Source organism: Salvelinus sp. IW2-2015, linkage group LG7 (genome assembly GCF_002910315.2).
Source record: "Salvelinus sp. IW2-2015 linkage group LG7, ASM291031v2, whole genome shotgun sequence".
Classification (NCBI taxonomy): domain Eukaryota; kingdom Metazoa; phylum Chordata; class Actinopteri; order Salmoniformes; family Salmonidae; genus Salvelinus; species Salvelinus sp. IW2-2015.
In genome coordinates this window covers 5,028,589-5,054,197 of record NC_036847.1, presented here as the reverse complement: position 1 = coordinate 5,054,197, position 25,609 = coordinate 5,028,589, and the positions used below count along the sequence as shown (strand labels likewise).

The window sequence follows — 25,609 nt, the reverse complement described above, 5'->3', positions numbered from 1 at the left end:
TTTTACATGGCAGGAGAGTAACAATTCCAGCCAGAATAACCTACAGTTTTTTTGGTTAACTCCAAAATCCCTGCGAATTGACATCCCTGTGTTCTGAGAGAAATGTCTTAAGTTTGACAGGCGTTGCTCGCGGTTTGAGCAAGAAAGTGCTTCGCGTAGCCTATATATGAAGGGCTTACACATTCACAGTGAATGCTTTTGTTTATCAGCTTTTTGCGATTGAATTGAACATCGCCAAATGCACCATTTAAAAGATATTGTGCCTATTTAATGCAACCTGTGCGGTTAATAAATCGCAAAGCAGCATACAACTGACCTTTTGGAGATGACAGTTCAATTTGTCATCCATAGTCTAAAAACGCGTATCAAGTGCAAGTGAGCTGTTTAGCTGACAACTGAAGGCAGAGGGGGGCATTTAGGACGTCTTCTACCTCGGATCGCTGAAATATCCTAATGATTATGATCACACTTCCGCAATTCAAATATTATGGCGACACTATACCGAAGATGGATTAGAAACTTGTGAACCAGTCTCGAGATATCAGTGTAGCCTATTATCGCTTGGACTTGATGAAGTATCTTCACGATTAGAAGGAAAAAAACTCCAGGCTTAATAAAAAATATAAATACAATTAGGAAAAAACGAATCCTGTGGAATAGTATACATAACCAATGTTCTCTAGTAGTACAAGTCCCATGCGAATAGGGCTATAGTGTAATATCATAAGGAAGACACATTTCCCGTTAATMTTTTCATATGATCTCCTCCAGGGAGTGAAATGGTGCCTCCTGGCCAATGAGGAGGTGCCCTCCATGATCATGGCCATCACAGGCCGACGCGGCCGACCTCCGAACCCTGACAAAGAGAAGCCCCGCCCCCGAGCTCGGCGCACCAAGGGTGGGCTAGTCCGAAAGCCCGGCAGGCCGCCCAAACCAAAGATGGTGGACCTTCTTAGCAAGGTTGACGCCAGAATGCTGGAGAGGCTGGAGGCCAAGGGTGAGTGGACATAGCCTGGCGAAATGAGTCTGTTCACTGGTTGGAATGTAGGCCACTATACAGACTGATTCAATGGCAAGACTGGATCAGAAACATAATATTGTAGAATATGTCTGCATCAAAAAGCTTGTATTAGGTTGGGGTTTTGACGTCTTGAATGTAGCTGTTCGATCTCTATTTTTAGAAGCTCTGACTGAGGAGGACAAGGAGAAACTTGTCAAAATCAAGAAGAAAATGAAGAGAAAGGTATGGTGTACCAAGTATCAAAATCTGAAGACTAAAATTGCATCTTTGTGGTGTTTTCAGGTTGCCTCCAACACACTAAGTCAAATGGTTACTCTCTTCTAGGCAAGGATGAAAAGAAAGGAGAATAACAAGAATAAGAAGATCCGACAGGAGAAAAAGCAAGCGAAGGTAAGGATTTACTTTCTTTATGACCAAAACACAAATCGGTCTCCCTCTTTATCTAATAAATCCCTCGCCTTCTGTGTTTCCTGTGCTCAGCTTGATAAAGCCAAGGAGACCAAGGACCAGGAGGAGGTGAAGGCTGAACCAGCCGACCAAGAGCCCCCACAGCCTGCCCCCCCACAGCCTCCCGCCCCAGAGCCCAAAAAGCGTGGACCTAGGAAGAAGAAAGCTGCGGTGCCTTTACCGGTCGTGGAGACGGACCAGGAGAGGGTAGCCCAGGGGAAGAGAGTGCTGGGGGCCAGGAGTAAGGCCAAGGCCCTGGCTAAGGCCCAGGCAGAGGCGGAGGCTGCGGCCCAGGCGGCCCTGGCAGCTAAGAAGCAGGTGGAAAGGAGAGCCCAGTCCCAGAGACGGCTGGAGGAGAGGAAGAGACAGCAGATGATCCTGGAACAGCTGAAGAAGCCCACTGAGGACATGTGTCTCACAGACCACCAGCCCCTTCCGGAGCTGTCTCGGATCCCTGGCGTGGTTCTCTCTGGCGTGGCCTTCTCCCACTGCCTGACTGTGGTGGAGTTCCTGCACAGCTATGGCAAGGTGCTGGGCCTCCACATCCCCAGGGACGTGCCTAGCCTCAGCACACTGCAGGAGAGCCTCCTGGGCCTGGGAGACAGCCAAGGCGAGGTCCAGGATCTGCTCATCAAGCTGGTGGAGGCTGCACTACACGACCCAGGCCTGCCACCGTACTACCAGGTGTGTGTTGTGAACTCTATGGAGCTAGTATTGGAGATGGGTGTTCCTGTTTAAAAAAATAATAATAATAATTTGTTCTGTCTTCATGTTGACATTTTACTGTTAGCAATAGTTGACCATTTAAAAAAATGTAGTTGTACGTTGCATGTTAAACCCTAGTTCAACAGATTAACCAGTTCCCTTCTCCCTCCAGTCGGTGAAGATCCTAGGGGAGAAGCTGGTGGATCTGGAGCTGACTCGCAGCACAGTGTCCGAGGGCCTGCGAATCTTCCTGGAGTACCACGGCTTTGACATGGGGGTGTGCAACGTGCTGCGGACCAAGACCTTCCATGCCCTCGGCCCTGACACAAAGGCTGCCATCCTGGGCTTCCTGGTGGAGGAGCTCAACGGTAGCAACATCGTCATTAGGTCAGGGTGACAATACAGATAAACTAAGGAGCTACTATCAACCTTCATATGCTATTACTGCTCATGTTTGTTTAATGAAGTATCCTAAGTATGATGCAAATATCTTTCACAATGGAAATGTGTCAAAAGAAACCCCTTCTGGAAAGAATTTCCCACATTTAAGTGATACCTGTGTATGTTTTTGCATTGCAGTGAGATTGACAACACACTGGAAAACATGGCTACTTACAGGAAGAACAAGTGGATCATCGAGGGGAAATTGCGCAAGTAAGACCAGTCACGGCTCCTTTAATTTAGCTTTGTCTTAGTTGGTGGAAGGAGAGTGTGTGATACCACTGATGTTGTGTGTGTTTTGATATCTGATGTGTGTGATCTGACGTGTATGTGCTCCCGCAGACTGAAGGCAGCTCTAGCACGGCGTACAGGGCGGTCTGAGGAGGAGCTGTGTCTAGAGGAGAGGAGGCGCAGTGCCAGGGTGGCAGAGGAGGAGAACGTCATTCTACAAGGGAGCAGCTCCATGGAGAGGGGCCGCCGCGCGCCCAAGGAGGAGCCCAAACTCGACGACGTACGTGTGTGTGTGTGTGTGTGTGTGTGTGTGTGTGTGTGTGTGTGTGTGTGTGTGTGTGTGTGTGTGTGTGTGTCAAATTCAATGTGGCGGTGAGGATGTACTATATATTGTACTCACCAAATGCCCTTTCCACAGACTGACAGCCCCACCAATGACAGCGTTCCGGAGTTGGAGAGGCAGATCGATAAGCTAACGAAGGTAAGGCTAACATACTCTGCAGTTCATCTTCCGCATTCGTTTTTTCTGTCGTGTATTCTAATTACATTGTGTGCGCATCTGAGTTGTTTTATATTTGCAAAATGTCGCCCTAAGTATTTCCTCTCCTCCGCAGCGGCAGGTGTTTTTCCGTAAGAAGCTGCTCCAGTCGTCCCACTCCCTGCGTGCGGTCTCTCTGGGCCAGGACCGGTTCCGCCGGAGATACTGGGTCCTGCCCCACCTGGGAGGGGTGCTGGTGGAGGGGCCTGAGGAGATCCTAGGTGAGTCACAGAGAACCTGCCCTCAACCCTCTGCTAGCCAACAAAAAAAGTTATTTAGCATATTTTTATTGACTCTAAACATATCTCTCCTCTGTCTGGTAGCGTCAGAAGATATCCTGGTGAAGGAGGTGCCTATCACTCTTCTGAAGAGGGAACCTAAAGTGGAGGAGATGCTCACTCCTACTACCCCTCCTGCCCCACTCCCCCCCTCTCTCCCTCCCAAGTCTCAGACTTCCTTCCCCCCTGAGGAGGACCCCCTCCCTGGCACCGCCTCTCTCATGAGCAGACCCAGGGCCCGGGGTCGCCCCCGCAAGATCAAACCAGAGGTGGAGCTACACCTCCGCACTGCCAAGTGTCGCCGCCGTCGCCGTAGCAGCAAGTCCGGTGGGGAGGAGACTGGGCCAAGCATTGCCCCAGAGGCCACCACCAACGGCTCACAAGACCTCACGCAGTCCGCCTTCCACAACTGGCTCAGCCAATCGCAGGGCGCCATAACTAACGGGACGGAGCCAGCAACAGGCAGCCAACCAGAGGACAGTGTGAAGGAGATGGCGGAGAAACAGGGGCAGTGGTTCAACTTGCTGCCCAAACAGCCCTGTGACAAAACCTCTCTAACAGAATCCCAGACCCCCCCCAGCACCCCCCCCAAACGCCTCCCTCTGACCCCCAGCACCCTGCCCGCCCTCGCCGCTCCTCTGCTGCAGGTGAGTACCAACCTCAGCCCCCTGCACACTCTCCAGGACCCTCATGGGAGAGAACACTCTACATGCATTTTCATATGATCTCTTATTAAACAAGCACACTTTCTCCCTTTCCCTCTCCAGTCTGTCCCAGCCACCTCGGACTCCCCACCCCAGGTGGCCCCTACCCAGACCCCCACCCCAGCCAAACCGGGGCGCAGGCGGAGGAGGGGCAGCAGGGGCAGCAGTCCCGCCCGTAGGGTTGGAGCTAGAGGGGCTGCAGCTAAGCGTCGTGGCCGCCCTCCTTCCACGCTCTTCCAGGAGATAGAGCAGCAGTACTTCACTCAGCTCGTGGTCAAGCCCATTCCAGCATGTAAGCCTTCAATTCAATCCATTCAGTTCAAGCCCATTCCAAAACCACTGTGGTTACGTGTATCAAATTTCCTCACTGCGGTTTCTGATGAGACTTGTCAGCAATGTAAACATGCTGCAATTTGAGCTGTTGATTTGGCCTACATGATTATGCATGGTTAGCTGAAAATACTAGCATGTTCAACAAGATGTAATCAGTAGTGGTTGACATGTTTGTGTGTGGTTAGCCGATATGACTAGCATGGTTAGCTAACATGATATGCTAGGCGCGATGCGGGTGTCTAATGTGTGTGCTGCTGCTGTTGCGTTAGCGATGGTGCGTGGCTGGTGGTGGATCAAGGAGCCTGAGGAGCTGACGGCTACCCTGCATGCCCTGCACCCGCGAGGCATACGGGAGAAGGTGCTCCACAAACACCTGGCCAAACACATGGAGTACCTGGCTGAGGTCTGCACACGGCCCATCAACGGTGAGGCAATGAACACTGGTCACTCAGTCAGCTATAGGGGAAGATGTGGATAATAAAAGGCGTACTGTGTTTCAGATTGCTTGTGTTTTATATTGAGGCTGCTTTTGACATCAATGGGACTTGGTTTAAATAAGGATGGTTTTGTAATGAATGGAAACTGGATTACAACACGTCTTTCCGTTCCCTTTCTCTCTTTACCATCTCTCCCTCTCTGTCCCCTTGCCTCTTCTCCTCTCGTCCACCCTGTCCTCTCACCAGACACTATATTCCAGGTGAAGGTGGAGGTGGGCGAGGCCCTGCTGGAGGCTCTGCAGCAGACGTGGCAGGTCCAGGAGCGGGCCCTGGAGACAGACGTCAGCGCCCTCCGCTGGGTGGAGGACCTGGAGCGGAGGGTCATCGCCGCTGACCTGCACCTCAAGGTGAGGCGCCAGGGGGACAGTGGGGCTGTGTTGCAGTAGTCTAAAGTGGATTCCAGTGTTTGGTTCAATGCCTTTCCCTACACAGACCTGGAAATAGAATTGGGGGAGAGGAGATTCCCAAATAAGTCACCCCCACGTTTACAGCGTTTTCAGATCTGTGCGGACAAAGGCGAGGAAGACACTTTAGACTGTGGAGATGCACCCAGGGCTGCGTGGGTAGAGTGGGTGGTTGTTAGATATGCCAGAGCTTAATCATTTTGTCCGTTTTTCTATGGCTGCAGTTGCACTGAATGTCCAGAGGGTGGCGTATTTGGCCTGTGCTGCTGCAGTTTGTATAGAGTGAATGTGCGCCCCCCCCCCCCATGTCGTAGTGTCATGCAAAAAGAGGTCACACTCATCACATCACATGTCCATGACTTATATTTCAAGATGGCTCCCCAGAATGGAAGGAGTGACACTGACAATAGCACGGAAACGCCAGGCGCAGGATTCCAGGTACAAACCAGGTTTCAGATCTAATGTTCGCTCGTCGTCACCCTGTTTTAAGATCTACACTCGTTCACACATCTTCATGTTTCCCCTTTTCCTTTCAGAATTGTATCTGTTACAATTCCTCTTTTCCTACACCTCTTAAAATGACATGGAATTGTCCCAAATATCAGAATGTGTAGGATTCTCACTTTAACACCCCTGCTCCTTACTGTTAGAAATACGAGCTGTTTGTCTCTCTGCTCCTTCTATTCACCCTGCCTCTGTCCTTTTTTAGGGGCCTGCTGTTATGTTGTTAATTAGTTTACGTCGTTATACAAATGTATTGTTTGATGTCTTCACTTGATGTCGCTTACCTTACCTCACAACCCTTTTGAGTCTTTCTCTAGCTTCAAAGTCCTTTGCTAACTGCTTTTTGGTTGTCGAGAACTATAATATTCTCTTTTCTGTCATTCTCCCTCCTCCCCTCCCCTCAGCCCTACACGGTCCCAGAGGCAGACTCCACACGTGACGACCTGCAGTACTACGAGCATGACACGGACCCCCGGGACGACTGGATCGTGCGGACCAAGAAGGAGTGGTCGGACCTGCCCCGCGTGGCCAGTCACCCGCTGGACCTGGCAGTACTGCGCCTAGCCAACCTGGAGAGGAACATCGACCGGCGCTACCTGAAGGAGCCCCTCTGGAACCTGGCCGAGGTGGTGCGTCTCGCCCCGCTCACCCCCGAGGAGAGCCAGATGGGCCAGATGGACGTCATGAGGTGAGAGGAAGGGACAGGGTCAAAGTCAGGCTAGGGGGTTAGAGGTTGGAAAGGATGGAGTGGATTTGTGTAGCATTTGGTCAATTTGCTTAAAACACTTCAGAGTGATTTAACCTTTTTTCTCACTTAAGCTCTTAACTGTTTCCGTAATCTCTTCCTTCCCCTCTCTTCCCCCCCCCCAGCCTGGAGAGTGAGATAACCTCCAGGTTGCGGACATGGCGTCAGGCCCTGGACCGTTGTCGGAGCGCCCCCCAGCTGTGTCTGTGTCTGCTGCAGCTGGAGAAGGCCATCGCCTGGGAGAGATCCGTGGTCAAAGTGGTGAGGACAAATCCACTTTAGCAATACTCAATATCTACACTGAGAGTAGAAACCATTGTTATAAAGGGAGGAGGATGGATGTTGGCGAAATTAGTAATATAGAACATTAGTAGAGATAGCAGACACTTTGATCCAAGGCTTTCGACTCTGTCAACCACCACATTCTTATCGGCAGACTAAACAGCTCTTGGTTTCTCAAATGACTGCCTCGCCTGGTTCACCAACTACTTCTCTGACAGAGTTCAGTGTGTCAAATCGGAGGGCCTGTTGTCCGGACCTCTGGCAGTCTCTATCGGGGTGCCACAGGGTTCAATTTTCGGGCCAACTTTCTTCTCTGTATACATCAATGATGTCGCTCTTGCTGCTGGTGATTCTCTGATCCACTTCTACGCAAACGACACCATTCTGTATACTTCTGGCCTTTCTTTGGACACTGTGTTAACTAACCTCCAGACGAGCTTCAATGCCATACAACTCTCCTTCCGTGGCCTCCAACTGCTCTTAAATTCAAGTAAAACTAAATGCATGCTCTTCAACCGATTGCTGCCCACACCTGCCCGCCCGCCCAGCATCACTACTCTGGACGGTTCTGACTTAAAATATTTGGACAACTACACATACCTAGGTGTCTGGTTAGACTGTAAACTCTCCTTCCAGACTCACATTAAGCATCTTCAATCCAAAATTAAATCTAGAATCGGCTTCCTATTTCACAACAAAGCATCCGTCACTCATGCTGCCAAACATACCCTCGTAAAACTGACCATCCAACCGATCCTCGACTTCGGCGATGTCATTTACAAAGTTGCCCCCAACACTCTACTCAACAAATTGGATGCAGTGCCATCCCAGTGCCATCCGTTTTGTCACCAAAGCCCCATATACCACCCACCACTGCGACCTGTACGCTCTCGTTGGCTGGCCCTTGCTTCATTCTCGTCGCCAAACCCACTGGCTTCAGGTCATCTACAAGTCTCTGATAGGTAAGGCCCCACCTTATCTTAGCTCACTGGTCACCATAGCACCACCCACCCGTAGCACACGCTTCAGCAGGTATATCTCTCTAGTCACCCCCAATGCCAATTCCTGCTTTGGCTGCCTTTCCTTCCAGTTCTCTCTGTTGCCAATGACTGGAATGAATTGCAAAAATCACTGAAGCTGGAGACTCTTTTTTAAATATTTCTTTTATTTTTAATTTTACCCTCCTTTTTCTCCCCAATTTCGTGGTATCCAATTGTTAGTAGTTACTATCTTGTCTCATCGCTACAACTCCCGTACGTGCTCGGGAGAGACGAAGGTCGAAAGCCATGCGTCCTCCGAAACACAACCCAACCAAGCCGCACTGCTTCTTAACACAGCGCGCATCCAACCCGGAAGCCAGCCGCACCAATGTGTCGGAGGAAACACCGTGCACCTGGCGACCTTGGTTAGCGTGCACTGCGCCTGGCCCGCCACAGGAGTCGCTGGTGCGCGATGAGACAAGGATATCCCTACCGGCCAAACCCTCCCTAACCCGGACGACGCTAGGCCAATTGTGCGTCGCCCCACGGACCTCCCGGTCGCGGCTGCGACAGAGCCTGGGCGCGTTCCCAGAGTCTCTGGTGGCACAGATAGCGCTGCGGTGCAGTGCCCTAGACCACTGTGCCACCCGGGAGGCCCGAAGCTGGAGACTCTTACCTCCCTCACTAGCTTTAAGCGCCAGCTGTCTGAGCAGCTCACAGATCACTGCACCTGTACATAGCCCATCTGTAAATAGCCCATCCAACTACCTCATCTCCATACTATATTTATTTATTTTGTTTATCTTGCTCCTTTGCACCCCTGTATCTCTACTTGCACATTCATCTTCTGCACATCAATCACTCTAGTGTCTAATTGGTATATTGTAATTACTTCGCCACCATGGCCTATTTATTGCCTTACCTCCCTTTTCTTACCTCATTTGCACACACTGTATATAGATTTTCTTCAACTGTATTATTGACTATGTTTTGTTTATTCCATGTGTAACTCTGTGTTGTTGTATGTGTCGAACTGCTTTGCTTTATTCTTGGCCAGGTCGCAGTTGTAAATGAGAACTTGTTCTCAACTTGCCTACCTGGCTAAATAAAGGTGAAATAAAAAAATAACAAAATCCAAAGCAGCTTCCAGTAAACACATGCTGTATACTATCATAATCTCAAAGACAGCAACATAAATTTTGTCTTCAAGACTCTACCTGTGTGTCTGTTGTAGACGTGTCAAGTGTGCAGGAAGGGGGATAATGATGAGTACCTGCTGCTGTGTGACTGCTGTGACCGCGGCTGCCACATGTACTGCCTGAGGCCAAAGGTCACCCAGGTGCCAGAGGGGGACTGGTTCTGCCCCACCTGTTTCTCCAAGGTGAGGACTGACTGGGGTTCTGCTCGGCTACCCTTATGGATTACAGCAGTGGTCACTGTTCACCTAAAGGTCGATCCACAGCTTACTCGGTCATTTAAAGGGCGTGCGTTTGCCGGAGTCAGATTCTTTGGGGATCAATGTATACCTTTTGGTAGCATGATACTTTGCCGATCCTTGCGTTCCTAGTCTCCCAAATAGCAACATTCAGACGGGCGATAGCAGTGATTTTCTTGTCTTCCCTTGCTTGCTTGCTTGCTAGCTAGCTGGCTAAAACGGCTAGCTAGCTAGCTTTTTAGCTTCCCACATGTCCATGTGAAATAATCTGATTTATAATAAAAAATTATGCCTTGGCTAACCTGCAACATTGTAACCTACAACATTATACCATTTTGATATGCTGCTTGAATGCATTCACTCCCATATCGGATAAAAATACAATGTAATAATTTTTGCTCATGTAGTAAAAGCACATGGCTAGCACCTGTTTTTACCATTTTAAAATAGACTGGAATCGCATAGTTTTAGTTGTATCTAGTTGTATTTATTTGCACCAAAGAAAACAAGTGATAGACAACAATACAAATAAAATAATTATTTAAAAAACAATGTGCAGGTGTGGTTGGAAGCCCAAGGGCTTACATGAAAACCACACCACCAAAAAATATATTCAATACATAAGTACAAAAATTTTAACCGATAACAAAACCTAAGTATAAATTAATTGATCAGTAGTCACACAAAAAATATATATATTTGTTTTGTTTAAATGTGTGTGACTGTGAGAGAGTTAGGCTATATGGAGGAGATTACTTAGTAGTTTGGTTCATCAGGCTGACCCCCAGTCTTCGCTTGAAGTTATTGAGGGATGATGTTATGTGAAGATAATTGTATAGATGTATTTCAGTATTAACCTGGAAGAATCCATTGAAGGGTTTAGGTAAACTGTCTGGGAGGTGCATAATTGTCGTACATTGTCGTAAATAGACAAGATATTGAGTTTCTTAAACAAAGGTATAGATGGAGCCAGGTAATTAGAGAAGGTGGCTAGTCTTGCAAATGTATTTTGTATGAGTAATTCTGTGTAGGTGTGAGGCATATGTACTGGCCAGTAAATGAGATATGGGTAAATTAAGCTATATTATAGAGTTAGGAAGCAAGCCTGATGAACCAAACCATTAATCTTTCTGATGATATCAACAGATTTCATCACTTTGCTGCAGACAAATTGAATATGATCTTTCCAGGAAAACTTTTCATCTATTAAAACTCAGAGGAATCTAGTGGATGTAACGTGTTCCTTTTCATTCCCACCAATTGAGATTCTGGCTCTTTTTTTAAACAATATTTCTTATTCTTACTAGTGAATACAATAAAGTTTGGGGGGGGAAATTGCATTTAAAAATAATTTGTTTTTCTGGAACTATTCAGAAAATGTGGCCATGCCTGAGTTGGCTTCATTGATTTGTGAATCAAAATTCTTGTGTGATAAAATCAAATTGGTATCATCAGCAAAGAGAATGGGAAGTATGATAGACACAGCACCAAGGTCATTGATATAGATTAAGAATAATACAGGTCCAATTGTCATACCCTGTGGCATGCCACAATATGTCTTGGCCCTGGTAGATCTGTATCATAAACATATCTATATAGCCAATTATACAATTGAAGTTGGAAGTTTACATACACTTAGGTTGGAGTCATTAAACTCGTTTTTCAACCACTCCACAAATTTCTTGTTAACCAGCTATAGTTTTGGCAAGTCGTTTAGGACATCTACTTTGTGTATGACACAAGTAATTTTTCCAATAATTGTTTGCAGACAGATTATTTCACTTATAATACACTGTATCACAATTCCAATGGGTCAGAAGTTTACATACACTAAGTTGACTGTGCCTTTAAACAGCTTGGAAAATTCCAGAAAATTATGTCATAGCTTTAGAAGCTTCTGATAGGCTAATTAACATAAATTGATGCAATTGGAGGTGTGCCTGTGTACGCAGCCGTCATACCGCTCAGGAAGGAGACGCGTTCTATCTCCTAGAGATGAACGTACTTTGGTGTAAAAAGTGCAAATCAATCCCAGAACAACAACAAAGGACCTTGTGAAGATGCTGGATTAAACAGGTACAAAGTATATATATCCACAGTAAAACGAGTCCTATATCGACATAACCTGAAAGGCCGCTCAGCAAAGAAGAAGCCACTGCTCCAAAACCGCAATAAAAAAGCCTGACTACGGTTTGCAACTGCACATGGGGACAAAGATCGTACTTTTTGGAGAAATGTCCTCTGGTCTGATGAAACAAAAATAGAACTGTTTGGCCATAATGACCATCGTTATGTTTGGAGGAAAAAGGGGGAGGCTTGCATGCCGAAGAACACCATCCCAAACGTGAAGCATGGGGGTGGCAGCATCACGTTGTGGGGTTGCTTTGCTGCATGAGGAACTGGTGCACTTCATGAAATAGATGGCATCATGAGGGAGGAAAATTATGTGGATATATTGAAGCAACATCTCAAGACATCAGTCAGGAAGTTAAAGCTTGGTTGTGAATGGGTATTCCAAATGGACAATGACCCCATGCATACTTCCAAAGTTGTGGCAAAAATGGCTTAAGGACAACAAAGTCAAGGTATTGGAGTGGCCATCACAAAGCCCTGACCTCAATCCTATTGAACATTTGTGGGCAAAACTGAAAAAGCGTGTGCGAGCAAGGAGGCTACCTGAAACGTTTGACCCAAGTTAAACAATTTAAAGGCAATGCTACCAAATACTAATTGAGTGTATGTAAACTTCTGACCCACTGGGAATGTGATGAAAGAAATAAAAGCTGAAATAAATCATTCTCTCTACTATTATTCTGACATTTCACATTCTTAAAATAAAGTGGTGATCCTAACTGACTGAAGACGGAATTTTTACAAGGATTAAATGTCAGGAATTGTGAAAAACTGAGTTTAAATGTATTTGGCTAAGGTGTATGTAAATTTCCAACTTCAACTGTATATATGTAATAGAAATAGCTTTGTTTTTAAGGAAATACAAATAAGAATAGATGAGTGAGAATACATTTTGTGTATTTAGTGCATATATTGCGGTAGAGGCATTTTAGTTCAACGTCTTAACTGTTTTGGGAGTCAAATCTAAATGTAATTGTGTTTACTTAAGTGTAGTCATTGTTCATTCAGTGGGAAGGGTAGAGAGATGATCGTTAAAACTGCAGAGGACCTCATTTTCATAAAGGTCTTTGAAGCTTATCAAGGCTTTGTTTTTCCACATACAATAGGCAGAATCCAAAGACGAAGGGGGAGAAAATGGTTGTTGCAAATGGATCCCAGTACAGAGGGGCCTTTAAAACCAAAAATGGTTCCCGAAACTTTGTCCAGATCTTAAGAGAAGAAACTACAACCAGATTAGAAGTAAATTTGGATGCAGTAATGGGTTTAGTGGAGCTAACAAGGGAAGTGAGAGCGGAAAGGACCAAGCTTCTAGAAGGCACCAGTCTGTCCCAGGGGTATGAAGCCAAAATGTGAGTTTCTGAATGTTAGCAGCCCAATAATAGAATTTGAAATTAGGTCAAGCTGAACCACCTTCAGAGTGGTTTATTTGAAGCATTTGGTTTTTTTTTATTCCGGAAGGTTTGCTATTCCAGATGAAGGTAGATATCAGCTGCTCCAGAGATTTGAAAAAGTTTTTTATTCAAAATTTGAGAGGAGAAAAACTGAGTTGAAAGCGAAGTAGGCAGGCCTACGTACTACAAGGAGCCCCCTTATTTTGTGACGAAAAACGACATTCATGTACTGCGTTGAGTTTCGTTTTGTTCCAATAGGTAAAGTCTGCCAAGCCTCTACCAGAGGGCAGGGGTTCATAACGTCGCAGATAGAAATCTCCTGCCTTTTCAACCTGGGAGAAACTGATTACTTTTTGAAAATTCAACCAAAAAGTCACATTGATGCAATGTGATTACAATTATCTGCCCTGTCGTTTTGACGAATTTCATTTTAAACTGAACCCGTTATTAAACCGTAATACTGTCAGTAGCAGTGAGGCCCTTAGGCCTAGTCATGCTAACACCAGCCTCTCTACCCACAGCTCGCTGTGTAGTCACGTGGGTCGCGCGTCACCCAGGCTACCGTACGCCCTCATCTCCTTCAAAACCTGCTACTCTGTAAAGTGGCCCTGAGTCCTCCTTAACCTTTCCCCAGGGCTGTTATTTACTCTCTGTCTCACTGTGTCCCGTTGTTGTTTATAAGGCGAGTGACGGTGAGTCACCACATAGCAACCAGCGCTCCTCCAAGCAGAGGACCCGGGTGAAGAAGAGGAGGTACGAAGACGACAGTTCTGGCGAGGAGACGGTGCCCAGCAGACGTAGTGGCGGTGGTGATGGCATGGCAATGCGACATAAGGACGGCGGCCCCACCTCATCCTCCTCCTCCCGTTACTCGGGAGACGGGGGATGCACGACGGGCTTCTCGCCCGCCAAGCGCCGCCGCATGACCACTCGCAACCAGCCCGACCTCACCTACTGCGAGTGAGTCTGAACTTAGATCAGTTATCTCCTCAGTGTTTGTCGTTAAAGGACCACGAGCTTCCATTTACTGACTTCAGATCACTTCTTGTTACACTGGTTTCTGTAGGACCACTTCTAACGTGTGTGTGTGTGTGTGTGTGTGTGTGTGTGTGTGTGTGTGTGTGTGTGTGTGTGTGTGTGTGTGTGTGTGTGTGTGTGTGTGTGTGTGTGTGTGTGTAGAATCATCCTTATGGAGATGGAGTCTCACGCTGACGCCTGGCCCTTCCTGGAGCCAGTCAACCCCCGCATGGTGCCTGGCTACCGACGCATCATCAAGAACCCCATGGACTTCCTCACCATGAGGGAGAGGCTGCTACAGGGAGGGTACAGGGCACTACTTCACTCTCTGTCTGTGTGTCAGTCGACAACATAACCCAAACTTCCTTAAGGAGGCCGGTTTCTCTCGTTTTCCATAATGTTACTGAAAACCTGTCACCTTTATATTTGACCTGTCTTTCTCCCCTCTCCTCCCCTGCTCCCAGGTACTGCAGCTGTGAGGAGTTTGCAGCGGACGCCCATCTGGTGTTCAACAACTGCGAGCAGTTCAACGAGGACACGTCCGAGGTGGGCATGGCTGGACACTCCATGAAGGGCTTCTTCGAGAACCGCTGGGCGGAGTTCTACGAGAGCAAGGACAAATAGGAGCCCAGGGCGCTGGGGGTGGGGCCAAGGACAGTGCCCTAACCCCATTGTCTGACGCTTATGCTCTCCATTACTACTAAGACTGTCTGGGCTGGAGTCTCCTCCAGCGCTGTATAGATATGTATAGATTTGGTTATTTGTCTGTCGTTCTTGTTTTTCCTTTTTAAAACCTCGACCCTGTTGGGTTGAAATTCTCTTGATGACAGAGAGGGGGATGTTTGAGCTCTCCACCTCTCTTCCCTCCCGCCCTCCCACTGCACCCTCACTTCTGCACCTGACCACCTGCTTGGAATTCTGCTGTCGTCACCTTCTCTCCTAAGCCTCACGTCGTCACCTTCTCTCCTAAGCCTCACCCCTTTTCTCATAACAAGGCCACAATATTGGTCCATCCCTTGCTCTGGGGGGCGGGAGGAGGGTCTGAGGCCCTGAGTTGATTGGTTCTCAAATTCTGCCCTGTGTCATGGTCCTGGCCAGACCAATGCGACCACTTCGCTTCAGACCGGATATGCTCTGACCTCGTTTCGACCACAAGTGGATCAAAACCCTACGGTTCGCTCAAACACTTTGGGATTGGAATACTCTCTTAACTGTTCAATGGAAATGTAATGTGTGGTCTTATGCCTAGAAGCAATTTTTCTCAATATATTTTTATTATATATTCTATATATATATATATATATATATATATATAAAGAGTACAATAGCTGGGATTATTTAATAGCAATAGCTTGTAGTGAATGTGTACAGACTATATAGTTGAGATGTCTAGACGATTTATGAAAAGGCCAGTAAAACAAAGTGGAAAGGATCGTTTTTTTCTCTCTAAAGGTTGTCACATCACACGTAACCAACCCCTAACTCACACACACACACCCACACACCTACAGACACACACACATAAACACGACTACCCTGCTGCTGTGTGAAGGACACTGGTTTCAGAAACTGGAGGCTTTTTTAAAAATTACTTTTTTGTGTTTTCACTGCTTCGTAATCACAACAAAGACCGGTAGTCACAGCAATGGGAATTTTCAGGTGAGGTGTGCCCATAGACTGTGTGAATAGGACTAATAAGACGCTACCGCCATTTTAAACCTCCGTTTAAAACACTGTTCGCTTTGTGTTGCAGCTTACCATATTGGCCAAATTATGCGGGAAAACTAGCACGCTGCTGAAATATTATTGGTTGACTGTTCTGTTGCAATATGTCATGTTTTTACCGACATCCTTTTGTTGGAAGAATTGTTTTGATGTTATGGAAAAATGTCACTCAATATTTCCTAGTGATTAAAAAATATATCTGCATTCTAAGTTTAAAGGATCTTAACAGGTATTTGGGAAACACTGAAAATGTTCAATCGTCAATTTGATACTTAACGTAGAGACACAGGCTTGTGCTTCTAAAACAAGAACTCATAACCCCCTTCCCGCAAAATACAAGCTTAACTTTCAGGTTGGGGAGATGCTATTACTCTTTTCTTTCTGAATACTGCGGAATAACAGGAAATGTGCGTTGAGAGGTGTTTGTGTGTAGGTTTCTGCAGCTTGGCAGTAGAGAACAGGCATAGCTTGTGTGTTAGGAGAAACCTTTTGTTCTTGACTCGTGCTGAAAATAGGCGTCTATACAAGTATGTGCACATTTAGCTAACCTCACGTTCTTATTATGAATACATTTTTTTCTCTGTAAAGGGGCCACTGCGCTCCATAGCGTGGCATGTTTGGTGGGTTATGGGAAAGGTATGACGGCGGCAGGGCGATACTCCACAATCCAGGTTTTATTTAAAGCTTCTTACACTGAACTGAAACCAGTCGATAGGAAATGCATTGTTGTGTTCCTTGCTACACAAAAGGGACATTCTTTTTTCTATATTTAAAAAGAAAAGACATGAAAATAAAAGCAAATGTGGTGTTAAGTGAATTTTTAATAATGTACAGTTTTTGTGACTTTAAATTTGTTCCTTTCTATATTTCTAGGACCAATCTATCATTTTTAAGAGGACGTATTACGAGACCATGTTGTATCGAGGTGATGTAACACGTGTGCATCTGTAGAATGTACTGTGAGTTGAATAAAAAAACATCTAGTAGAGAGACGACACTCCAAATGTCCCTGGGTCCTCATTTCACTCCTGTTTGTGTTTTATTAAATCACTGTAGCAGTCTCGTACAGTAGCCTCCGCTTGAATGGAGGTGTAAGAGCGGCGCTGTACACACTCGCAGACCAACCCTATGTACACCTCAGTACCCTGGTGAGCCCTGTCTGGAGCACATGCTGCAGGGAAGGCCCTCCAGTCGGCGCCAGCTGGACTTCCTCTTCTTAAATGGGACCGAGGGGGAAGAGGTCTCATTTACACCTTTCACACAGAAACCAGAATGGGTGAGTGTGCTGATCGTTTAGAAGTTGATGCTATGGAAGAGGGAGATAACGGCGTAACTTTCTTCTGACACTATCCATGCACTCTCTATTATGGGATTGATGGATGGTCTCTATCTCCCTTGTATCCCTTAGCTGGCACTTTTCGAGGGGTTTTAGTGGCAACCAGTTAGAGGTCTGAGTGGGGGTTTGTGTGTGTGTGTGTGTGTGCACATGGTTGTGGTTGTGTTAGTGTCAGCACTCTGGGTGGAGGGGACTGAAAACTCCCCAGCCAGCAGGTTCCACTGCTCGACCCCACCCATCCTGCCCCACAGAGGGGGGCTTAACTCCACAAAAGGGGCATAACAACGCCCGTGGAGTGGGGTAATCCACCCCATAATGGGGCACGCTACCATTCCCCCCCAACCAGTTAATTCTGGACCGGGTCTTGTACGGAGTGGGCCCCTGAAGCCTAGGGGGCTTCTCTTGGACATTGACCTCGTCTGGTCCCCTCTTGTCCCCCATACACCACTCTATCAGCCATTTAAAAAATGTAAGCCTGATCTGTTTGATTAATCTTCTAATCAAAACTATCACACAGCCTGTCGCACAACACGTCACAACTTGAGACTCATGGCCGTGCAATTTGGCTCATATCTTGACTTTATTGCAAGGATAATGTTTGTAAAATGGTTATCAAATACCTCAAAAAAGTAAATACATTGTGAATGTTAAAATACAGCAACTCTGTGTGTTTTTTTAGGGTGGATCTTCACAGGGGTATTTGTTTCCTATCAAAGATGATGAGAAAAAGCATCCATTGAGCCAGCATCACAATAGGCGCCATGGCAACTGCATCATGAAAGAGACTGTCTCCATGGCGATTCGAATGGTACCTCACAAGTAGGTTGATGAAAGAGAGAAAAAGGAGGAGGGGCGGGAGGAGATGCCATGGTGCGTGGGAGATGAACAGTTACATATTAGATCATTGAAGATAAACTTTAGATTAGATAGAAACCTTTGGCCCTTTTTAATACCAGGAAAGTGTTCAGTTCTTTTCCGTGTGGAAGGATCATGACGTCAAGGTCAACCTTTCACTGTCCTTCAGACACCCCTGCACTCATCCCACTATCACTGCAGCCTCTATCTTTTTCTCTGCCTCTGTTTCTCTATGCCAACATGATAACGTTGTTACAGCTATCAATCATTCAAAAAAGTATTGATTACAATATATGGGATAGATTGACCTTGTGGTTGGATCCAATCAAACTGTACCCATATACAGTTGCTGATCAGTCCATCCCATAATGTGGACAATGTAATTGTGTTTGGTAATGATATGGCCTGTTCATGATATGGCTCCTCTAGCTCTCTCCATCTCTACTCAGTAATGGGCCTCTCCTCAGTGTCATTGATATGAAAATGAGTCCGAGGAGCTATGATGTGTGCCAGGTGCTCAGGACACTCCAGCTGAGCTCAGCCCAGGAGGAGAAGCCCTCGCTTGGGGAACATAGCCTCATACTGGGGGAGGGGGAATGGTGACCAAACACACTTGGACAATCACTCCACTTAATTCATAACACACAGGTAGGAGAGGGAGGAGGCAAAACGGAGAGGAAGGGGGTCAGTAAAAGGAGGGGTGAGAGAGGGGGGTGAGGAGGGGGACAGAGAGGGGGGCAGTCCTCTTGTGTTGTGGTTGGGCCACTCAGACGCTCCTCCAGGGAAAGACCAGTCACACAGACGAAACACACGAACAGAAGGCGAGACAGGCAGACAGAGAAAAGGATCCCGCAGAAGGACAGAAACGGACGGAGAGAAAAACAAGACAGATAATTACGCACTCAACCTGTTCAACATGACACTGCGTGAGGTGAGTTAAAATATATATTTTTTTACTTCCTACACAACTTATAAAGGCTTTATCGAACATTCATAAAGTTTCCATAAGCCCAATGTAGATGCTTACTTTTCCTTTATCTTACTTCACCTGTAATTAACTAATGTTGGTTCAAGACAACAAATATTGATTTACAATGACAGCCTTGTGAGTGTGGCTGTGTGTGTGTATATAAAAAAAAAAAAAATCTTGGTTTTTACCACCGGTTGGCAAGAAGTGATTGGACATTATCAGGCAATTAGTCAAGTTATTTTAATAACCTGAACGTGGATCAACGTGGCAGTAAGGCCTCTTCAGACATTGATAATGATCAATCCACAGATTAGTTCCATAACTTCATTATAACTTGCTAGGCCATTTGATTTGGATTGTGCCCACATCTACCATAATCTAATGATAAGTGTTAAGGATAAGCCGAAATGGAAGTATCAGAGAGGCGTGGGTTGGTTAGCATGCTAATAAAACTCTTATTTTTATATGGTTTGATATGGTATTTACAATGGTAGTTTAATGCTATATCCTTCTGAGACCTGAAAAAAAAGGTTTGGGATTTACATTTTTTTGTGGGGGTATAGTACGTAAAAAACATAGTTGCTGCATCCGGGTGTCCACTACAGAGGACATTTCTTGATAATCTCTTATTTAGCTCTTATTTAATGTGAACAAATTATAACACAGTCCTGACAACTCACTTAACTATTCCTGATATATTTACTTACTAGAAACAATTTGAATATCAAACTCACAAAAATGATAATAATTACACACACTTCTTTTCAAATTTCCATAAAATGTGCACATTTTGACATTTTTTTAAGAACCAGGGCTCAGATTCACAAAAAACCTATTTCGTAAAAAATATGTAAGATAAAGAACTTCATAAGATAGTTTGTAAGTGCAATTCCTAAATAATATCCTCAGATTTAATGATTTTTTTATGAACTTCTCAAATATATTTTTAGGAATATTCTTAAGATTTTTCTTGCTACATTTAGCTAGCTATCTAGCTAGCTATCTAGCTAGTAATTAGCATATTTCTTGTTGAGATTACGTTTCTAAAACCTGTTCTTGGGTTTAAAAGAATCAATACTGAAAATTTCAGATGAAGTTTGTGAGTGAATGAAACATGTTCAATTGCTTTCATGAGCTTTTTCTCTCACTGCCCTGAATTTAAGACACGGGTTTAGCTATCTTGGAATTAAGAAAATTAGATTCTTGAAAATAAATTTCATCTTGACTTTCTGTGCAAGAACATTTCCAATGACCTTTTTAAGGAATAGCAACTTTGCTTAACTTTCTTCTTAAGTCTATAGTTAAGGAAAAAATGGCATTTAAGAAGAAATGTCTTCTTAATAAGGTTTTGTGAGTCTGGCCCCAGGAAGATAAAGTTGTCAAGGTCACACCCCCACATATGTGATATGATTGAAAAGCCCAGAATGTCTTCTCAAAAGGACAACAGGACTTAATACAGGGCTTGTATGGCCTCAGAGATATGCACAAGGAACTGATGTCCACTAGAGAGGACAAAAATTAATTGCTTTGTCTCAGGAGGATTAAAACATGTGGCCCTGTTCCCTCTCCCTGAGGAGTTGCGTAGTCGTGAGTTCTGGCGTGCCATGCTGGCCGAGCTGCTGGGTTCCCTGGTGTTTGTGAGTGCTGTTCTGGGGGCCTCTGTGCCGGGCCCTGGAGAGGCCTCCACGGGGCCCCTCTACCCAGCCCTGGCTGCAGGCATGGTGGCTGTTGCCCTGGGACACTGTTTTGGAGAGATCAGCGGAGCCCAGGTGAACCTGCCTTTCTGGACTTATGGTTGTGTGTCTGTATGCATGTGTGTGTCTCTAACCTTTCTCCACAGAATGACTGTAAAGTGATCACTATGATTGAGTGTCAATTCTAACTCTATGCCTCTCTCTCTCATGGTGCAGGTGAACCCAGCAGTTACCCTGTCTCTGTTGGCCACGCGGAGGCTGGACCTGGTGAGGGCCCTGGTGTACGTGGGAGCCCAGTGTCTGGGGGCTTCCCTGGGGGCCGGGGCTCTCTATTTCGCCCTGCCCCTCAAAACCAACGCAGACTGCTTCGTCAGCAGGGTCAGTGTGTGTGAAAGGAGGGGGGGGAGTCTAAATCTAATCATGTTACTCTTTTAGACTTTTTGTTTCATTTGGAACCCTAACACCCCTCCCATCCTCCAATTCTAGGTTCCTCTCGAGGTGAACGCGGCCCAGGCTCTAGGGATGGAGCTTCTGGCAACGTTCCAGCTGGTCTTCACTGTGTTCTCTGTGGAGGACCACCGTCGGAGGGAGAACACAGAACCAGGGAACCTGGCCATCGGCTTCTCTCTCAGCGCAGGCGTGCTCATCGGGGTCAGAACTGTTCACGTCTGATTCCTCTTATCTCTAATGTAATTTAGTTTAATAGTTTAGTGTAGTTGAGGGTAGTTTAGTTTAATCGTTTCGTTTATTAGTGTTGTTTTGTGTAGTGTAGTTTAGTTCAGTTTACTGTACTATGTTTTAATCATTGGGTATGTGTCCTCTTAGGGTCGGTTCTCTGGAGGCAGTATGAACCCGGCACGTTCCCTGGGTCCAGCCATCATCACTGGCTTCTGGGAAAACCACTGGGTAAAACCCTCCACATCTATTAGTCACAATATCACCTTGAACTGCATACCGAACAAATTCTCTCTCTCTCTTGCTCTCTCTTTCTCTCTCTCTCCCCCCCTCTCTCACTCCCTCCCTTCAGCTCTTTCCCTCTCTTTCCCTCTTTCTTCTATCCATGTCTCCATTAGTCCTAACCACTATCTCTCCCCTTCCACATCCCTCCCCCAGGTGTACTGGATTGGACCGGTGCTGGGTGCAGTGCTGGCCGGGGTGTCCCATGAGTTCTTCTTTGCCCCCAGTGCATCGAGGCAGAAGCTGGTTGCGTGTCTGACCTGTAAGGACATAGAGATGGTGGAGGCAACCAGCGTATCCCGGTCCTCCCTGTCCACCGTCACCCAGACCGCCATGAGGGCTAAGCAGGTCAACAAACAGGAGCAAAACTAGAAAGGGACACATCATGCTACACAACAATATATAGTGGGGTCTGAAATTATTGACACCCTTGATAAAGATGAGCAATAATAACAGTATAAAATAAATTATTCAAATAATGAGCTAAATTGACTTCAGAAAGTATTCATACCCCTTGACTTATTCCACATTTTACAGCCTGAATTAAAAAATGGATTCAATAGATGTTTTTCTTACCTATCTACATACAATACCCCATAATGACAAAGTGAAAATCTGTTTTTAGATTTTTTTTGCTAATTTATTGAAAATGAAATACATAAATATCTCATTTACATAGGTATTCACACCTCTTTGCTATGACACTCCAAATTGAGCTCAGGTGCATTCAATTTCCTTTGATCATCCTTGAGATGTCACTACAACTTGATTGGAGTCCACCTGTGGTCAATTCAATTGATTGAACATGATTTAGAAAGAAACACACCTGTTTATATAAGGTCCCACAGTTGACAGTGCATGTCAGAGTAGAAACGATACCATGAAGTCCAAGGAACTGTCCGTAGATCTCTGAGATAGAATTGTGATGAGACAGATATCTGGGGAAGGGTTTAAAATAATTTCTAGAGTGTTGAAAGTTTCCAAGAGCACAGTGGTCTCCATCATTGGGAAATTGAAAAAATATGTAACTACCTAGACTCTGACTAGAGCTGTCCGTCTGACCAAACTGAGCAACCAGGCAAGAAGGACCTTGGTCAGGGAGGTGACCAAGAACCTAATGACCACTCTGACAGAACTACAGAGTTCCATGGCTGAGATGGGAGAACCTGCCGGATCGCTAAGTCTCTACAGCACTTCATCAAGTTGGGCTTTACGGGAGAGTGGCCAGACAGAAGCCACTCCTGACAAAAAGGTAAATGACAGTACACAAAAAAGTTTGCAAAAAGGCAAAATAATCTGTCGTCTGAAGAAACAAAAATGTTACTCTTTGGCCTGAATGCAAAGCGCTGTGTCCAGAGAAAACCAGGCACAGCTCATCACCCATCTAACATCATCCCTACCGTGAAGCATGGTGGTGGCAGCATCATGCTATGGGGATGCCTTTCAGCGGCAGGGACTGGGAGACTGGTAAGGATAGAGGGAACAATGAATGAAGCCAAATACAGGCAAATCCTTCATGAGAACCTGCTTCAGAGTGCAAAAGACCTTAGACTGGGGCAATGCTGGAATGGCTTCAGAACAAGAATGTGAAAGTCCTTGAGTGGCCCAGCCAAAGCCTAGACTTGAATCCTATTGAAAGTCTGTGGAAAAATTGCTGTTCACCGCCACTCCCCATCCAATTTAACAAAGCTTGAAAAAAGAATGGGTGAAAATCCACAAATTCAGATGTGCAAAGCTGATACCGACATACCCAAGATGACTCAAAGCTGTAATCACCGCCAAAGGAGCTTCTACAAAGTATTGACTCGGGGGTGTGAATAGTTATGTAAATTAGATATTTCTGTATTTCATTTTACAATACATTTGCAAAAATGTATAAAAACATGTTTTACTTTGTCATTATGGAGCATTGTGTGCAGATCGGTGAGAAAAAAATCTATTTAATCAATTTTGAATTCAGACTGTCACACAACAAAATGTGGAATAAGTCAAGGGGTATGCATACTTTTTGAAGCACGCATAAAAAAAGGGAAAATTATATTATTTTATACTAACACAATTGCACAGAGAAAGAGATTTAGTTTAGCAAGTAATATTTTTTTCCCTAAAAAAGGTGGGTAAAAGTTATTGACTCCTCTAAAGAGTCTTGGAAATAAAGTAGTCAAAAGTTTGGTATTTTGTCCCATATTCCTACCACGCAATGATTACATCAAGCTTGTGACTTTACAAACTTGTTGGATGCATTTGCAGTTTGTTTTGGTTGTGTTTCAGATGATTTGTGTCCTATAGAAATTCATGGTAAATAATGTTTTGTGTCGTTTTGGAGTCACTTTTATTGTAAATAAGAAGAGAATATGTTTCTAAACACTTCTACATTAATGTGGATGCTACCATGATTACGGTAATCCTGAATGAATTGTGAATAATGAGTGAGAAAGTTACATAGGGTCAAAGATCATACCCCCAAGATACGCTAACGTCTCACCTTTACTGATAACAGGGGACGTTAGTATTCCTTGACCTTTGACCCTATGTAACTTTCTCACTCATCAATATTCTACAATTCACTCGAAAGACAAGGCACTCTGGGAAATATGCAAATAACACTTTACACTAAGCAGTGTATTAATTTAACACTGAAAAGTGTGGACCTGTATAGACACTGGACCAGTGTTTAATTTAACACTGGAGAATGTTCTGTGTACATTAGCATAAGATAAATGCAATATTATAAACTGGGTGGTTCGAGCCCTGAATGCTGATTGGCTGACAGTTGTGGTATATCAGACCGTATACCACGGGTATGACAAAACATTTATTTTTTACATTGGTAACCAGTTTATAATAGCAATTAGGCACCTCGTGGGTTTGTGGTATATGGCCAATATACCACGGCTAAGAACTGTATCCAGGCACTCCACGTTGCGTCGTACGACGGCTAAGAACTGTATCCAGGCACTCCACGTTGCGTCGTGCTTAACAACAGCCCTTAGCCGTGGTATAATGGCCATATACCACACCACCGGGCCTTATTGCTTAAATATACAATATGATCATATAATGATGAAGACAACACAGTTATAATTTCTAAATACATATGAATGTGTAACCTTCACACTTAGCCACAACATGTAAAATTGTACATACATTATATATCTATTACACAATTGTATCAATATTCAGTGTTATCAGTGATGTTATACTAATTTACGCAGAAATGTGAGATATAACCCAAAAACCACTCAAAGAAATGTCCGTTTTGTAACACAGAATCCTTTTATTTTAGCATTACTCACCCTGTTGTCTGTGAATGCTTTGAAATGCTAAAGAGGCTAGCGTTCTGTACTCTGATCATTGACACGCTAACATAGGCCACCATCTCTGTCATCTTCCTAAGGCTCGCTCCCCTCGAAGCTCTGTTATTCTGCTATTCACTGTCAAATCAGTCCTCAGACAAGAGCCCTCTAATGGCCCAGGTCTAAACCGGTTGTGGGATCAGCTTTTCCCTACCCCCTTCTAAAAGATTCTTGGGTTTGTAATTAGCAATTGTAGGAGGAAACCATTTTGGGGGATGATATACCTTTTGAATATGTTTTGGGTTTTGTTACCTGAATTGTTATGGATGTCTCGTTGCAAATGTTAAACTTTTTGAATTGTTTTTTGTTAACTCTATAAAGTTATGGATGTTTAAGAATAAAAACTGGGCAATCGTTATTGAAACCATAATGATATTTCTTGCACACACTCAAGAGTTGCGCGAGCGCACAGACACTCTCGCTCGAAATGTGTGCGCGCAGACATCGTCTAACATGCACACTCATACGAATGCACCTTCAGTTTCTAACACACATGGATCTGCTTTCTAATCTACACACGCGCACGCACACACACACTCTCACTCCCCATAACAAACAATAGGAAATAACTGCCTTGTGCCGCCAGCATTTTGCACTGTGCGTGTTTTTAGAGAGTTGAAATGCTGAGCG

At 45.1% G+C, this 25,609-nt stretch overlaps 2 protein-coding genes across 5 annotated transcripts in view; both read left to right on the top strand.

Annotated features, from left to right (window-relative positions):
• baz2a (bromodomain adjacent to zinc finger domain, 2A) overlaps positions 1–16,808 on the top strand; it is a 39,309-nt gene extending 22,501 nt beyond the window's left edge. Inside the window, exons 10-29 of one of the 4 annotated variants that reach the window (XM_070444377.1) lie at positions 772–997; positions 1,182–1,243; positions 1,346–1,411; positions 1,502–2,152; positions 2,346–2,560; positions 2,753–2,827; positions 2,957–3,125; positions 3,264–3,326; positions 3,460–3,604; positions 3,707–4,308; positions 4,429–4,657; positions 4,968–5,123; positions 5,382–5,542; positions 5,984–6,037; positions 6,508–6,791; positions 6,974–7,109; positions 9,345–9,491; positions 13,752–14,029; positions 14,249–14,392; positions 14,551–16,808. In XM_070444377.1, the coding sequence (XP_070300478.1) occupies positions 772–997; positions 1,182–1,243; positions 1,346–1,411; positions 1,502–2,152; positions 2,346–2,560; positions 2,753–2,827; positions 2,957–3,125; positions 3,264–3,326; positions 3,460–3,604; positions 3,707–4,308; positions 4,429–4,657; positions 4,968–5,123; positions 5,382–5,542; positions 5,984–6,037; positions 6,508–6,791; positions 6,974–7,109; positions 9,345–9,491; positions 13,752–14,029; positions 14,249–14,392; positions 14,551–14,710 (4,023 nt within the window). In that variant the 3' untranslated portion in view covers positions 14,711–16,808. Of the gene's footprint in view, positions 1–771; positions 998–1,181; positions 1,244–1,345; positions 1,412–1,501; positions 2,153–2,345; positions 2,561–2,752; positions 2,828–2,956; positions 3,126–3,263; positions 3,327–3,459; positions 3,605–3,706; positions 4,309–4,428; positions 4,658–4,967; positions 5,124–5,381; positions 5,543–5,971; positions 6,038–6,507; positions 6,792–6,973; positions 7,110–9,344; positions 9,492–13,751; positions 14,030–14,248; positions 14,393–14,550 lie in introns of all 4 variants that reach the window. The other 3 variants (XM_023990709.1, XM_070444378.1, XM_023990712.1) reach the window with 3 other exon arrangements.
• A 1,952-nt stretch (positions 16,809–18,760) lies between these two features.
• LOC111966065 (aquaporin-4) lies at positions 18,761–25,337 on the top strand. The gene is made up of 6 exons (XM_023990495.2): positions 18,761–18,933; positions 20,547–20,741; positions 20,883–21,044; positions 21,153–21,317; positions 21,492–21,572; positions 21,780–25,337. Exons 1-6 carry the CDS (start codon positions 18,919–18,921, stop codon positions 21,993–21,995), a joined length of 834 nt encoding a protein of 277 aa, XP_023846263.1. The 5' UTR covers positions 18,761–18,918; the 3' UTR covers positions 21,996–25,337.
• Positions 25,338–25,609: the final 272 nt, after the last annotated feature.